At 40.9% G+C, this 16,146-nt stretch overlaps 1 protein-coding gene across 1 annotated transcript in view; it reads right to left on the reverse strand.

Annotated features, from left to right (window-relative positions):
- Positions 1-13,620, reverse strand: part of LOC133595918 (microprocessor complex subunit DGCR8-like) — a 30,538-nt gene extending 16,918 nt beyond the window's left edge. Inside the window, exons 1-5 of the mRNA XM_072914233.1 lie at positions 13,471-13,620; positions 9,661-10,600; positions 6,761-6,923; positions 1,869-2,011; positions 4-343 (exon numbers count right to left, since the gene is read on the reverse strand). Coding sequence (XP_072770334.1) covers positions 4-343; positions 1,869-2,011; positions 6,761-6,923; positions 9,661-10,341 — 1,327 coding nt within the window. The 5' untranslated portion in view covers positions 10,342-10,600; positions 13,471-13,620. The remainder of the gene's footprint in view (positions 1-3; positions 344-1,868; positions 2,012-6,760; positions 6,924-9,660; positions 10,601-13,470) is intronic.
- Positions 13,621-16,146: the final 2,526 nt, after the last annotated feature.

Below are 16,146 nucleotides of genomic sequence, written 5' to 3' on the forward strand. Positions count from 1 at the left end.
TACCTATTGACTCATCCTTGCACACCTCAACTTTTGCCCTGACTTGTCCTAAGGCTCCTTGGGCAATGTCCCATGGCAGGGCCTCTTTAGCAGGCTGGGTGTGGTTGGTGGTCACATCACAATCTAAGCCAGCATCAGCAAGACAGGGTGCAGGTGTATCAACCTGCACCCCGGCGGTGTTGTCGGGCTCCCCTGCAAGTTCTTCACCATTTGCCTCCGCGCTTGACTTTTTAAGAGATTCTTCAGCTCGAAGAGCCATCTCACCATTCAGTTCTTTCTCCTCTCGATCCTTCATGTTCTTATAGTGTAAGCAGGGGATGCTGCTGGTTGGAGGGTCATGTTTCTAGATTTTAAAAGAAGATTAAAGGCTGCACAAAATATCATACAAAAGCACACAAATATCCATTTCTGTAGATTGACTGCTATTTTAGTCTTTTATTTACCACATTGACAGGGAACCAGTAAAAAAACACTAACCATACTAAAATAAATACATTTCTGATAAATATCCATCCATCCATCCATCTTCTTCCGCTTCTGCTTATCCGAGGTCGGGTCACGGGGGCAGCAGCTTAAGCAGGGAAGCCCAGACTTCCCTCTCCCCAGCCACTTCGTCCAGCTCCTCCCGGGGGATCCCGAGGCGTTCCCAGGCCAGCCGGGAGAGATAGTCTTCCCAGCGTGTCCTGGGTCTTCCCCGTGGCCTCCTACCGGTCGGACGTGCCCGAAACACCTTCCTAGGGAGGCGTTCGGGTGGCATCCTGACCAGATGCCCGAACCACCTCATCTGGCTCCTCTCAATGTGGAGGAGCAGCGGCTTTACTTTGAGCTCCCCCCGAATGACAGAGCTTCTCACCCTATCTCTAAGGGAGAGCCCCGCCACCCGGCGGAGGAAACTCATTTCGGCCGCTTGTACCCGTGGTCTTGTCCTTTCGGTCATGACCCAAAGCTCATGACCATAGGTGAGGATGGGAACGTAGGTCGACCGGTAAATCGAGAGCTTTGCCTTCCGGCTCAGCTCCTTCTTCACCACAACGGATCGATACAGCGTCCGCATTACTGAAGACGCCGCACCGATCCGCCTGTCGATCTCACGATCCACTCTTCCCCCACTCGTGAACAAGACTCCGAGGTACTTGAACTCCTCCACTTGGGGCAAGATCTCCTCCCCAACCCGGAGATGGCACTCCACCCTTTTCCGGGAGAGAACCATGGACTCGGACTTGGAGGTGCTGATTCCCATCCCAGTCGCTTCACACTCGGCTGCGAACCGATCCAGTGAGAGCTGAAGATCTTGGCCGGAGGAAGCCATCAGGACCACATCATCTGCAAATAGCAGTGACCTAATCCTGCAGCCACCAAACCAGATCCCCTCAACGCCCTGACTGCGCCTAGAAATTCTGTCCATAAAGGTTATGAACAGAATGGGTGACAAAGGGCAGCCTTGGCGGAGTCCAACCCTCACTGGAAACGTGTCCGACTTACTGCCGGCAATGCGGACCAAGCTCCGACACTGATTATACAGGGAGCGTACTGCCACAATCAGACAGTCCGTTACCCCATACTCTCTGAGCACTCCCCACAGGACTTCCCGGGGTACACGGTCGAATGCCTTCTCCAAGTCCACAAAGCACATGTAGACTGGTTGGGCAAACTCCCATGCACCCTCAAGGACCCTGCCGAGAGTATAGAGCTGATAAATATTTGAAGTGAAAATCCAACTTTCAGTTTTAGTGTATCTGCTATTAGAGACATACAGCAGTTGAAATATCAGTAAAAACAGCCTAACATTTGGTTGAGGCAATGTTATCTACGTAGGTAACAATTACCTATTATTGACAGACTGATAACATCCGTATGCCAATTCTCACCCTTATGCTGCCAGTCCCAAGGAAGTAGGGCCTGGACCAAGTTACTACTCTGGTCTCTCTGTGCAGGTACACCGGAATGCCCGAGTTGTGGAATGTCATGATCCAGCCATCAGGAAGAGGCTCGGTGGGTGGACGTCCCCGACCTGTTTAAAAAAAAGAAAGATAAAGTCAGGGAAGAAAGTAATGATTGGATTATTTAGCCATGTGTCACCCACGCTGTAACCTGTATCAATGAAACGGAGCATGGTAAATATATTTGCAGTAATCTCCAACCTGTTGCCTGTGAAAGGACCCACGAATACAGAGCATCCGGAATGTATTCACAGCATTTCACTTTTTCCATGTTACAGCTTTATTCCAAAATGACAAATTAAATGTTGTCTTTGGTCAGTACTTTGTCGAAGCACCTTTTGCAGCAATTACAGCCTCAAGTCTTTTTGGGCACACCTATCTTTGGGAAGTTTTGCCCAAATTCCTCTTTGCAGCACCTCTCAAGCTCCATTAGGTTGGATTCGAAGTGTCGGTGCGCAGCTATTTTCAGATCTCTCCAGAGACGGTCAATGGGATTCAAGCCTGGGCTATGGCTGGGCCACTCAAGGTATTTCACAGAAATGTCCTGAAGCCATTCCTTTGATATCTTGGCTGTGTGCTTAGGGTCGTCGTCCTGGTGAAAGATGAACTGTCGCCCCAGAGTTTAAGAGCGCTCTGGAGCAGGTTTTCATCCAGGGTGTCTCTGTACATTGCTGCACTTTTTTTCCCCCCGCTATCCTGACTAGTCTCCCAGTTCCTGCCGCTGAAAAACATACCCACAGCATGATGCTGCCACCACCATGCTTCACTGTAGGGATGGTTTAAACCTGTTGATGAGCGGTGCCTGGTTACCTCCAAACATTACACCTGACATTCACACCAAATAATTTAATCTTGGTCTCATCAGACCAGATCATTTTGTTTCCCATAGTCTAAAAGTCTTTCATGTGTATTTTGGCAAATTTATACAAAAGAATGTCTTCCGTCTGGCTACCAAACAGGTCTGATGGGTGGATTGCTCCAGAGATGGTTGTCCTTCAGTAAGATTCTCACTTTCTTCATAGAGTAATGCTGTAGCTCTGACAGAGTGGCCATCAGGTCCCTGGTCATCTCTCTAACTAGGGCACTTCTCACCTGATCCCTCAGTTTAAACAGCCGACCAGCTCTAGGAAGAGTCCTGGTGGTTCCAAACTTCTGCCATTCATAGATGATAGAGGCCACTGTGCTCATTGAGATCCTGATATTTTTCTGTACTCTTCCCAAGATTTTTTGCCTCGAGACAACCTTGTCTTGGAGGTCTACAGACAAATCCTTAGAATTAATTCTTGCCATGCGCAGTGAAGTGTGGGACCTTCCAAATCATGTCCAATCAACCGAAATTACCACAGGTGAACTCCAATTAAGCTGTGGGAACATCTCAAGGATGATCAGTTAACACAGGATGTCCCGTGGGCTCACTTTTGAACTTCATGGCAAAGGCTGTGATTTCTTAGTTTTTTTTTATTTTTAATGCATTTGCAAAAATCTCTAAAAGTAAGTTTTCACATTGTCATTATGGTAGTAGTGTGTGTAGTATTTTAAGGACAAAAATGAATTTATTACATTTTGGAATAAAGCTGTAACATAAAATGGCTGTAACAAAGGCTGCAGCTAACGATTATTTTTCTATCGATTAATCTATAGATTTTTTTCTTCGATTAATCGGTTAATCTATAGATTATTTTTTTGATTAATCTATAGATTATTTTTCCTTTTACCGATTATTTTTTTATTTAAAAAGAAGATGAAAAATAAATGTAGGCCAGTTTTTTCAAACGGCATGGCTTTTATTTACAAAAAAAAAAGTATGGCCACTCAGTCAACATTGACAACAACATGACAAAATATTCTGTAACAATGTAAACATTTAAAACTTTTAACATTTAACAAAATTAAAAGTAGCGTATTTGCTTTTTAATGTGCAAATATAAAATAAACATACAGTGCAAATCTTAATATTCTGCAATAGTATAAGCATTTCAAAAGTAAAAGTATTGCTTATTTTGCTTTAAAATGTGCAAAAATAAAGATAAACATTATTTCCTTGAATTGGCGCCGGGCATATAGTATTCGCATGCCTCGAATTACTGCCGGGTCAAACTCGTTTCGCAAAATAATTAGCGCATGCTTGGCCTTACCGCCGGCTCAGGATTAACGCCGGATCAAACTCGTTTCGCAAAATATTAATTTTATTAGTGCATGTCTGGAATTTTCGCCGGGTCAAACTCGTTTAGCAAAATAATTAGCATATGTCTAGAACTTCCGCCGGGTCAAACTCGTCACGTCATGAGTGACACTTTACCTGTCATCATTTTCAAAATGGAGGAGGCTGATTTCAATCATTTGAAATCGCATAAAGGGAAGAAGATTAAGAGCTATTCAGTAGGATTTAAGGTCCAAGCTTTTGAATATGCTAAAAAGAACAGTAAGCAGCTATGTTTTATTAATATACCGTAGCTGCGTGTGTCAAATATGAGTCATTAAATGACTCTCGCCTCCTGGTGGTAGAGGGCGCTAGTGATCCTTCTTGCGACTACCGGTACTGCAGAAGACCGGTACTGCAGAAGAAGACAACAAGCCACAAGAGTGAGCAGCGATCGTTTGCTTGCACTTTTAACATGGAGGATTACATATCTAAAATAAAACAGTTTTCTAAACTGGACTTTCAATGGAAGCAGGAGGTAATACTTAAAGGAATATCTCCATCGAGACAGAGAGACTTTTAAAACTGAAGAAAGATAAGGAAGACTTCTATAAACAAGTTATCGATGCTTTTGATCAGAAGCAGCTGCGCATGGACTCATAAGGAAAGGTAAGACCATAATAACGTTTTTTTGTATTAAATGTGCTTTTCATGATGGTATCCTTACATCACTCAAATTTATAAGCGCAGGCCTAAATTTACCCCACGCCTTTTAGTAAGCACAGGAGTGAGAAGAGGTTTTAAATTAATTAGCGCCCTGGCTATTCAAGTATGTGACGCGTCGACGCACAAAAACGCCGTCGACGTATTTACGTAATCGATGACGTCGACTACGTCGACGCGTCGTTTCAGCCTTAGCTGTAACGTAAAATGTGGAAATGGTGAAGCGCTGTGAATACTTCCTGGTGGCACTGTACATTAATGAATACATTTGAAGGGGAAATTCTGATACTACTTTAAAAAAATCATCCATCATGCGTAGAGGTAGCAAGTCTCAGGATATGATCAGAGACACCACGTTTTTGTTAAAAATATGCTCATTCCATTTGACTTTGCCCATGCCATAAACTAACTACTACTCTACGTAGTAAAATAAACAATTATGCGCTCACTAATAAAACTATAACTGAACTTACAATGTGCAGTGCATGCTGGGCTGTCCAACAGCAACTACCCCAAGGCTACACAAGAGCAGCATATTGAAACAATTTCCCAAGTGTGCCATCTTGTGTAAATAGTTGTTGAATTTATAAGTTTTATTGTGAATGATCATAAAATATTATGGCATTAAGAAATGTATAAATGCATCTTACTCACCCAATTTATTTTGGTTGCACATGCTCAGTTAACATAATGGCCAATGGTTACATGAAAGGTAGCACAGGTTGCTACAAATATAGTCAGTGATCAGGTCAATGCATAGGCCAGTGCAAAAGATGAATGAGGCAAATTTGGCTTAAAAATACAAAGACAGGAATGGAGATAAGACTTATTGAGTTTCAAGCAAATAAATAACGAGCATTTAAGGAAAACGTTGTTCTTTTAATTTGTGTATGACATTATGACAACACAAATACATTTGTGCCAAAATATTTGAGTCCATTTTAAAGATAATTAGATTTTTTTAAGTAACCGTTTGACAGCAATTGACAATAACACATGCTAAATGTGAGTTGAGGACACATTAGTGTTTATGTACAGACCAAAACAAGTTTAGTTTGTTTGGGTTGAAAAAAACCAAACATAAATGCAGCTCTTGGCCATTTTCATTTAGTAGCTCTCAAAAGAAAAAAAAGGTCAAGACTAGGGCTGGGCGATATATCGCGGGGTTGTCTCTGTGCGATATAGAAAATGACTATATCGGGATATTCGAGAATATACGTTCTCACGCAGTTGCTTTTAGCTGCTGGCGTTACACTACAGGCTTTCCTCGCTCTTTCCTGTGTCTCCTTCTCACAGACAGACAAGCGCACCTTCTTACAAACGTCACACGCGTATATGCCCTTGCGCAGCAAAAAGGTAGCAGCATAGGTAACGTAAGCTGTGATGCTAGCGCAGTCGTGCGAGTGGTAATACGAGAGAGAGAGAGAAGGTGCGAATCTGGTAACAAATGAATAATTAATTCCCCCAAAAAACAGCAGGGGGTCCATCACCTGGCGGTGGTTTGGCTTCAAGCGGGAATATGTCGAACAGACAACTGTAATTTGTCAAGTGTGGGGAAAAAGCATTGCTATAAAAAGTAGCATTACTGCTAATATGTAGCATCATTTGAAAAGTCACCTGCTAGAGAATGAAGAGTGCTTACTCCGCATGTCAACATCTCCATTCGGTGCCACACCATCAAAATGCCAAGGCAAACATTTTCAGATCAACACCGTATGAAAAAAATAGGGATTTTTTTTAGTTGTGATTTCTTTCTTTGCATGAAAGTTTTAAAGTAGCATATATTAATGCAGTATGAAGAAGAATGTTTTAATGTAGACACATAGAATCATTATAATCGTGTATCGCGATATGGCCTTAAAATTGCCCAGCCCTAGTTAAGACCCATATTTTGAAAAGTCATGTGATACAATAAATGACTGTATACATGTAAAGATAATTTTATATCTGCACTTACTTTTAAGGACAGTTTTAATTTTGGTCATCATGGGCTGAACACCACCTTCTTCATCTGACTGGTGATCACTGTCACCAACATTCTTGTCTTCTGCCAGACGCATCTTTTTTGGGACTGGCATTCCCTCCTCCAACAAGGCATCGACATCATTGTCAAACTCCTCCTGGAAGCGGAACGTTAAGGTTGGTAGAAAGATGGGTCAAAAGCATCAGGGTGAAGAAAAATATTCCAACAACAATCATCATCAATTAAAATCATGAAGACAGAACACACTCTACATTTACTGCCTGGAAATACAGAAAATAGCACCAACGTATGGGCTAAACCTTTTCTTTACTTTGTCACGTCACACCGACATTTTTACACATGCCATACCACAATCATCTCATTTACTTTCCAACCTGTGCATGTTGAAATTGACATTAATGTATGGGCCCACACTTTATTTTTATCATCACTTTCCATTTGAATTTTTATAGCAGCCAGTTGTTGCTGAATAAACTGCACGCCTGTGCTAATTGCTGCCAAATTACAAACTCGGCGGTGGCCTGAAAAACTGCAAAAAAACTAATTGCGATTTTTCTCTCCAAGATTGCTATTGTGACTTGTATAATAATAATATTAATAATGGATTAGATTTTATATCGCGCTTTTCTATTATTAGATACTCAAAGCGCTCACAGAGAAGTTGAGTTGAGTTGGAGTTTATTTCGAACATGCAAGCATACAACATGATACATCACAATTTCCAGTTTCTCGTTTCAACATGTTCGAAAAGGAGTAGGAAGAAGCAGAGCTTATTTAATCCTACCCCTTTTCTTTTACATAACAGTTGCCAAAACTTTAGTTCATTTCCTGTTCTCAATTTATTCACAATATACTCCATAAGTAATCACAATAAAAATAAATAAATAAATAATAATTGGTGAAGTACCGTATTTTCCGCACTATTAGCCGCACCTAAAAACCACAAATTTACTCAAAAGCTGACAGTGCGGCTTATAACCCGGTGCGCTTTATATATGGATTAATATTAAGATTCATTTTCATAAAGTTTCGGTCTCGCAACTACGGTAAACAGCCGCCATCTTTTTTCCCCGTAGAAGAGGAAGTGCTTCTTCTTCTACGCAAGCAACCGCCAAGGTAAGCACCCGCCCCCATAGAACAGGAAGCGCTTCTTCTTCTACTGTAAGCAACCACCCGCCCGCGTAGAAGAAGAAGAAGCGCGCGGATATTACGTTTCATTTCCTTTGTGTGTTTACATCTGTAAAGACCACAAAATGGCTCCTACTAAGCGACAGGTTTCCGGTTCATGAAAAGACGCAATCTCTCCATCCGCACACGGACTACTATTTCACAGCAACTGCCTAAAGACTTTCAAGAAAAGCTGGCTACTTTCCGTGCATATTGTAAAAACAAGATAGCTGAAAAAAAGATCCGGCCAGAGAACATTATCAACATGGACGAGGTTCCACTGACTTTTGATATTCCTGTGAACCGCACTGTGGATACAACGGGAGCACGTACGGTGAATATTCGCACCACAGGGAATGAGAAGTCATCCTTCACTGTGGTTCTAGCTTGCCATGCTAATGGCCAGAAACTTCCACCCATGGTGATATTCAAAAGGAAGACCTTGCCAAAAGAGACCTTTCCAGCCGGCGTCATCATAAAAGCTAACTCGAAGGGATGGATGGATGAAGAAAAGATGAGCGAGTGGTTAAGGTAAGTTTACGCGAAGAGGCCGGGTGGCTTTTTTCACGCAGCTCCGTCCATGTTGATATACGACTCCATGCGCGCCCACATCACGCTGGTTTTAATATATTATTAAAGTTTGACTGACCTATCCGACTGTTTTTTTGTCATTCCTTTAGCGCAGTTAGATGCGGCTTATAACACGGGGCGGCTTATAGGTGGACAAAGTTTTGAAATATGCCGTTCATTGAAGGCGCGGCTTATAACCCAGGGCGGCTTATGGTGCGGAAAATACGGTAAGTCATATTTCATATGATGAGATAAGTAAGATTATTTTGAGAGTGAAAGAATGGATGAATTAAATAAATTCAGAATGTTTATCATGGTTGTTCTTCTTTGTACTTTGTAAACACTTTAAGTTTGAAGAGTTTCTTGAAGTGAATCATATTAGTACATTGTTTGATTGCTTTGCTTAATCCATTCCATAATTTAATTCCACATACTGATATACTGAAGGTCTTAAGCGTTGTACGTGCATACAAATGTTTTAAATTACATTTCTCTCTAAGATTATATTTCTCCTCTTTTTTTGAGAAGAATTGTTGTATATTCTTGGGTAGCAGGTTATAGTTTGCTTTGTGTATAATTTTAGCTGTTTGCAAATTCACTATGTCGTAGAATTTCAGTATTTTTGATTCAATAAATAAAGGATTTGTATGTTCTGAGGAAGTGTACGTTATATGAGGCATAAATAACCAACTGGTATGTTAACGTAACATATTATGGTAAGAGTCATTCAAATAACTATAACATATAGAACATGCTATACGTTTACCAAACAATCTGTCACTCCTAATCGCTAAATCCCATGAAATCTTATACGTCTAGTCTCTTACGTGAATGAGATAAATAATATTATTTGATATTTTACGCTAATGTGTTAATAATTTCACACATAAGTAGCTCCTGAGTATAAGTCGCACCCCCGGCTGAACTATGAAAAAAACTGCGACTTATAGTCCGAAAAATACGGTAGTTATCTTTATTTTTTATGATCAATAAAATGAAACTGTGGTATATTGACTATATATTTTAAACTCCGAAAAATACGGTACACTCAAACATGTAGTAAATCAGGCCCTGTGTGTGCTGTATTTAAGAGGAAACATACTGACAAACACTGGAAGGAAATAGAGCAGACATACCTCATACGAGAAAGCCATGGCCTCATCATCTGCTTGCTCTTGCTGAATTATGACCTCAGATTTAAAACCGCCATTCTCTCCATCTTCATTATTGACAAAATTCTCATAGAGGTCATCCAACTCATCTAGGACAGCGTACTCTACTTTGTCCTCAAGGTCTACCTGCGCTTCCTCAACCCTACTCGCTCCGAATGCCATTGCCGAGCTACCCTCAGCGACCTCCTGATCACTTGAGAAATCCAACTCACCATTGAGGTTTTCTAAAGCGTCGTCGGCACGCCGCTCTTGCCCTTCGCCTGTATATAAAACCTTCCTGTCTTTGCTACTGCTGCTTTCGGTGAAGCTGACGCGAATCTTAACGTCTCGAAGCAGCTTGAGGTTTGGAAGAAACTTGTTGACGGGGGGCGCGTGGCGGCCCGTTTTGGGGCACGGCGGGTTGTAAGTGACCTCGTTCGAGGGCTGGCTACAGAAAGCAACTGTGCCAATGTCGAGGGGCTGCGGTGGTTCGATGTCCCCTTCCCCTGGGGTGCATATGTATCCATCACCACCAGAGCTAACGTCCATTACCTCTGCGTCACTGGACGTTTGCAGGGGAGGTGGTGGAGGTGCTTGGCCCTCAGTTTGGCCAAAATCATTGGGGGGCTCCAAAGGGAGAGGGGGTAGAACGTCATCTAGCTCCATTTTCTTATGTGGAATTCAAACCTTTTCAAAAATCGTATAAATTAGCTCACACTATACCCTGACGACACAACCAGAATGCATGCAGAAGCACATTCCAGAATAGGGCTTGTATCAGAGATGGACAGGCTAAGCTGACTACATTGTTCTTTTCATTAATGTAGACAGCTTTCAGAATCACTGTCTCAATTATTGGAAATCACAATGCATTCAGTCTAATGTGAAAACCTAGGCGACGTCCTCCTGTGGAGTCCTCTGGCAGCTAGGGAAAAAAGATTGGACCAGACGTCAGCAAGCATGCCTTCTCAAATATAAAGTTAAAGTAGCAATGATTGTCACACACACACTAGGTGTGGTGAAATTACCTCTGCATTTGACCCATCCCCTTGTTCACCACCTGGGAGGTGAGGGGAGCAGTGAACGGTGGCCGCGCCCGGGAATCATTTTGGTGATTTAACCCCCAATTCCAACCCTTGATGCTGAGTGCCAAGCAGGGAGGTAATGGGTAGGGATGATGTTTGATAAGAAATTATCGAGTTCGAGCCTATTATCGAATCCTCTTATCGAACCGATTCCTTATTGATTCTCTTATCGAGTCCAGATAGGTTGTTGTATATGGAAAAAAACACAATATTTGGTTTAACAAAAGCTCACTTTTATTATATAAGAAAAAAAAATCTAATAAATTAATAAATATTGACTGTTACTCCCCTAAAAAATAAAATAAAATAAATAAATATTGACTGTTGTTACCCAAAGTATATTAAGTGGGATTTTTCAGAAAAACAAATATATACAGTAACACAAAAAAAACCTGTCTCTATGATCACTTTAGGTCAGGGGTCAGCAACCCGCGGCTCCGGAGCCGCATGTGGCTCTTTGATCACTTTGATGCGGCTCAGCAGCTTACTTGCTGAACCCCCCAATTTTCCCGTGAGACTTCCGGAATTCAGTGCCTCTCGCAGAAAACTCCCGGGATTAATATTCCCCGACTTTCACCCTTACGGCTATAATAAGGGCGTGCTATGATGGTACAGCATTTGGCGCCCTCTACAATCTGTATTGACAGAGTACCAGCCCAACACTTGTTATACAATATACATCTTTTGCTTGCACACGTACGTGACAGCAAGGCATACTTGGTCAACAGCCACACAGGTTACACGGTGGTCATATAAAACAACTTTAACAGTCTTACTATAATGCGCCACACATTGAAACCAAAACCAAACAAGAATGACAAACACATTTTGGGAGAACATCTGCACCTTAACACAACATAAACACAACACCCCTGCTACCACCAAACCCCACCCCAACCCTGCTCCCTCACACATCAACCCCCCCATCCCCCCTTCTCTGTGCGTCGGTTGAGGTGGGCGGTGTTTGGTAGCGGGGGGGGGGGGGATAATGTATCCCGGAAGATTTAGGGCTGTATGGGATTCTGGGTATTTGTCCTGTTGTGTTTATGTTGTGTTACGGTGCAGATGTTGTCCCGAAATGTGTTTGTCATTCTTGTTTGGTGTGGGTTCACAGTGTGGCGCATTATTAGTAAGAGTGTTAAAGTTTTTTTTTTTTTTTATACCGCCACCGTCAGTGTGAGCTGTGTGGTTGTTGACCAAGTATGCCTTGCTGTTACCTACATGAGTAAAGCGGAAGCTCCATTCAACGTGTGGCTGATCAAGCACGCTGACTGTAATAGCTGCTATATGCTGTGCCATCACGGCACGCATGACGCTGACAAGCGCCAATCAATTAAAACCTGCGTGCCACACCAGCTTTCAAATTCCACATAAAGGGGTGATCAGCGTGTCTGAGACACCTGGTTTTACATAGCACAAAGAAGAAAAAAAAAAAACTTCGTATGCAGTGTTAATTCATTTAAAATTTCAAAAATTTTTTGCGGCTCCCATTGTTTTCTATAATTTCTGAAACTGGTCAAAATGGCTCTTTGACTGGTAAAGGTTGCCGACCTTTACCTTGAAAGACAATTCTATGAAGAGAAAAGTTGTTTGCAAATGTGGTTACAATGCCAAAAAATGAAAAGTTAAAGCTAAAAAAAGAAATACTTTGAGTTAACATTATTTCTTTATAGGGGGAAAGATGTGATGTTGTGAGCAAGGGAATACAACAACTACACTACCCAGCATGCAACGGGAGTGACGAGCATGCGCGGTATCTCCGAAAAGTGTTGTTGCATGTCGTCACGCCGGCAGCTAAGAATGAGGTTATGAGCACGCTGTGAAAGTAAACGTCAAGAACTCAGCCAACACGCCTCGTCTGCATTATTCATAATTAGACAGACAACACATATACAGTGTCATTTTGTTTTGTTTACAAGGAAAGAAAAACAAAAGTTAAAAAAGGGAGATGTCATATATGTTGTATATATATATATATATATATATATGTATGTGCTGCGGTTGCTTTAAGAACGTTGCGACCGCTGCCGTAAAGGAGGTGCGTTGCTGCAGCTCTCGACCATGCAGCCCATTTTTCTTCAAGTGCCTCCTTATTGTGCATCTTGAAACCACAATTTTTCAGAGAGTCCTGTATTTCAGCTGAAGTTATTTGTGGATTTTTCTTTGCAACTCGAACAATTTTCCCGGCAGTTGTGGCTGAAATCTTTGCTGGTCTACTTGAATCCCTCATTTTCCACTTCTTAATCAGCGTTTGAACACTGCTGATTGGCATTCTCAATTCCTTGGATATCTTGGGATATTAATAAAAGGCCATATCGCCCAGCCCTACCAAAGACTAAAAAAAATGGGACTTACTACCTCCCTGCTTTACACTCAGCATCAAGGGTTGGAATTGGGGGTTAAATCACCAAAACGATTCCCGAGCGCAGCCACCGCTGCTGCTCACTGCTCCCCTCACCTCCCAAGGGGTGGAACAAGTCAAATGCAGAGGATAAATCGGTGGTACAACCTATTCAATACACTGTATAGCTGCGAAATACTACTAATAGTCTTACTAACACTCCAAATGGACTAATATTTCTGTAATGAAGCACATAGAGGGCCGCGCTATCAGTAGCGTCAATGCTAAGTGGCTATGCCCTAGTCTAGTTTCATCACAACAGTGCCTAACCTCGACGTGTTTAAGTGGGAACGAGCGTAAAATACTCACCAATACATATAACACAAGAGGCGTCTTGTTGAATGCGGTGCACCGTTTCTATCTGCATTATATAAAACTCACACCGCGTCCCTGCCTCGTTTGCGGTGCCGCCATCTTGAAACAGTGCGAGACCAGACAACCGCGAAGCCTCGACACAGGCTCCGCCTCTCACCACCGGCTTCTTTGCTGATTGGTTAAGGAAGCTGTCAGTCAAATGTGACGTTCAGGGCCAGTCATGGCACCGCCACACATAGACATCTTATAAGTAGACGCAGCATCGAGCGCTACTGCCTACTGGCGCTGACGAGACGCGGGGCCGCCATCTTGGAGTGGTGATCCGCTCCACTCAGTGCAATTCATTTGGCAGGAGTAGTGATGGGTTGATGAGGCGTCATGAAGCGTTTCGACACATTGCAAAACTGTATTGATACTGTGTCGATACTGTGTCACTAAATACTGACATCTGCTGGACATTAAAAATCCCTACAGGCAACCTATGGACCGACTCAACTGACACTGATTTGATGCCCTAGTACAGGGGTCACCAAGTTTTTTGAAACCAAAAACTACTTCTTGGGTACTGATTAATGCGAAGGGCTACCAGTTTGATACACACTTAAATAAATAAATATATTGTCATTTGTAAGTTACACGTAAGTGTGATTTAAACAAGAATAGCTAAATAAATACATTTTATATATATAAAAAAATGGGTATTTCTGTCTGTCATTCCGTCGTACATTTTTTTTCCCTTTTACGGAAGGTTTTTTGTAGAGAATAAATGATGAAAAAAACACTTAATTGAACGGTTTAAAAGAGGAGAAAACACGAAAACATTTAAAATAAAATTTTGAAACATAGTTTATCTTCAATTTCGACTCTTTAAAATTCAAAATTCAACCGACAAAAAGAAGAGAAAAACTAGCTTATTTGAATCTTTTTGAAAAAATTAAAAAAAAAGAATTTTTGGAACATCATTAGTAATTTTTCCTGATTAAGATACATTTTAGAATTTTGATGACATGTTTTAAATTGGTTAAAATCCAATCTGCACTTTGTTAGAATATTTAACAAATTGGACCAAGCTATATTTCTAACAAAGACAAATCAATATTTCTTCTAGATTTTCCAGAACAAAAATGTTAAAAGAAATTCAAAATACTTTGAAATAAGATTTAAATTTGATTCTACAGATTTTCCAGAATAATTTTTATGAATTTTAATCATAGTAAGTTTGAAGAAATATTTCACAAATATTCTTCGTCGAAAAAACAGAAACTAAAATTATTATTCTTTACAATTAAAAAATTTTTTTTTTTTACTTGAACATTGATTTAAATTGTCAGGAAAGAAGAGGAAGAAATTTAAAAGGTAAAAAGGTATATTTGTTTAAAAATCCTAAAATCATTTTTAAGGTTGTGTTTTTTCTCTAAAATTGTATTTCTAAAAGTAATAAGAAGCAAAGTAAAAAAATAAATGAATTTATTTAAACAAGTGAAGACCCATCCATCCATCCATTTTCTACCGCTTATTCCAAGTGAAGACCAAGTCTTTAAAATATTTTCTTGGATTTTCAAATTCTATTTGAGTTTTGTCTCTTTTAGAATTAAAAATGTCGAGCAAAGCGAGACCAGCTTGATAGTAAATAAATAAAATTTAAAAAATAGAGGCAGCTCACTGGTAAGTGCTGCTCTTTGAGCTATTTTTAGAACAGGCCAGCGGGCGACTGATCTGGTCCTTACGGGCTACCTGGTGACCGCGGGCACCGCGTTGGTGACCCCTGCCCTAGTATATACAATAATATAAACCAAGTCATTGTATTTCATTTAGGATTATTTCATATCTTCATTTAAATAAAAATATATTTTTATCTTTTTTAGATACAGTCAATAAATAATGTGAACATGTATCATAACATGGAAATCTAAGAGAACGTGTTGTGGATGATTGTGGACTGGGAATTGTTTTAATTTTATTTTTTTACACATTTTTATAAAAAAAAAGAAAAGTTTTTCCGACGTATTACATTTTAGACGATTTCTCTTCTTAGTTATTATTTCTCCGGCTGTAGAAAAGACCCGCTCACAGGGCACAGAGGAGGCGTCAGTGCGACACAGTTGGCGTATCGGTCACGTGACCAAAACAGCTCATGATCGGTCACGTGACTTTCTAAAAGCGGTACGCGCACCGACACAGGGTTTTGCTCTATGAGCTCGACGCATGCGCCGATGCATCGGTGTTGCCGGACCCATCACTAGGCAGGAGCAATGAACTGTCAGCGCATTTAATTCATTTTACCTCACTGAATACCACTGATTTTCACGCGTTTTTTTTGTCGTACGTGTAGCTATGATAAAGGACACATGTTTTGGCGTGTTTTATTATTCATAGTTTGCTTAACAGTAATATAATATTCTTATATGCTATAAGTAAGCAGCACCAAGTTCCTGGGGGTGCAGATAACTGATAAACATAACCAATACTTGCCAACCTTGAGACCTCCGATTTCGGGAGGTGGGGGTAGGGGGGTGGAGTGGGCATGGTAGGGGGCGTGGTTAAGAAGGGAGGAGTATATTTACAGCTAGAATTCACCAAGTCAAGTATTTCACATATATATATATATATATATATATATATAAGTCAAGTATTTCATATATATATATATATATATATATATATATATAT

This window comes from Nerophis lumbriciformis, linkage group LG12 (assembly GCF_033978685.3).
Source record: "Nerophis lumbriciformis linkage group LG12, RoL_Nlum_v2.1, whole genome shotgun sequence".
NCBI lineage: Eukaryota > Metazoa > Chordata > Actinopteri > Syngnathiformes > Syngnathidae > Nerophis > Nerophis lumbriciformis.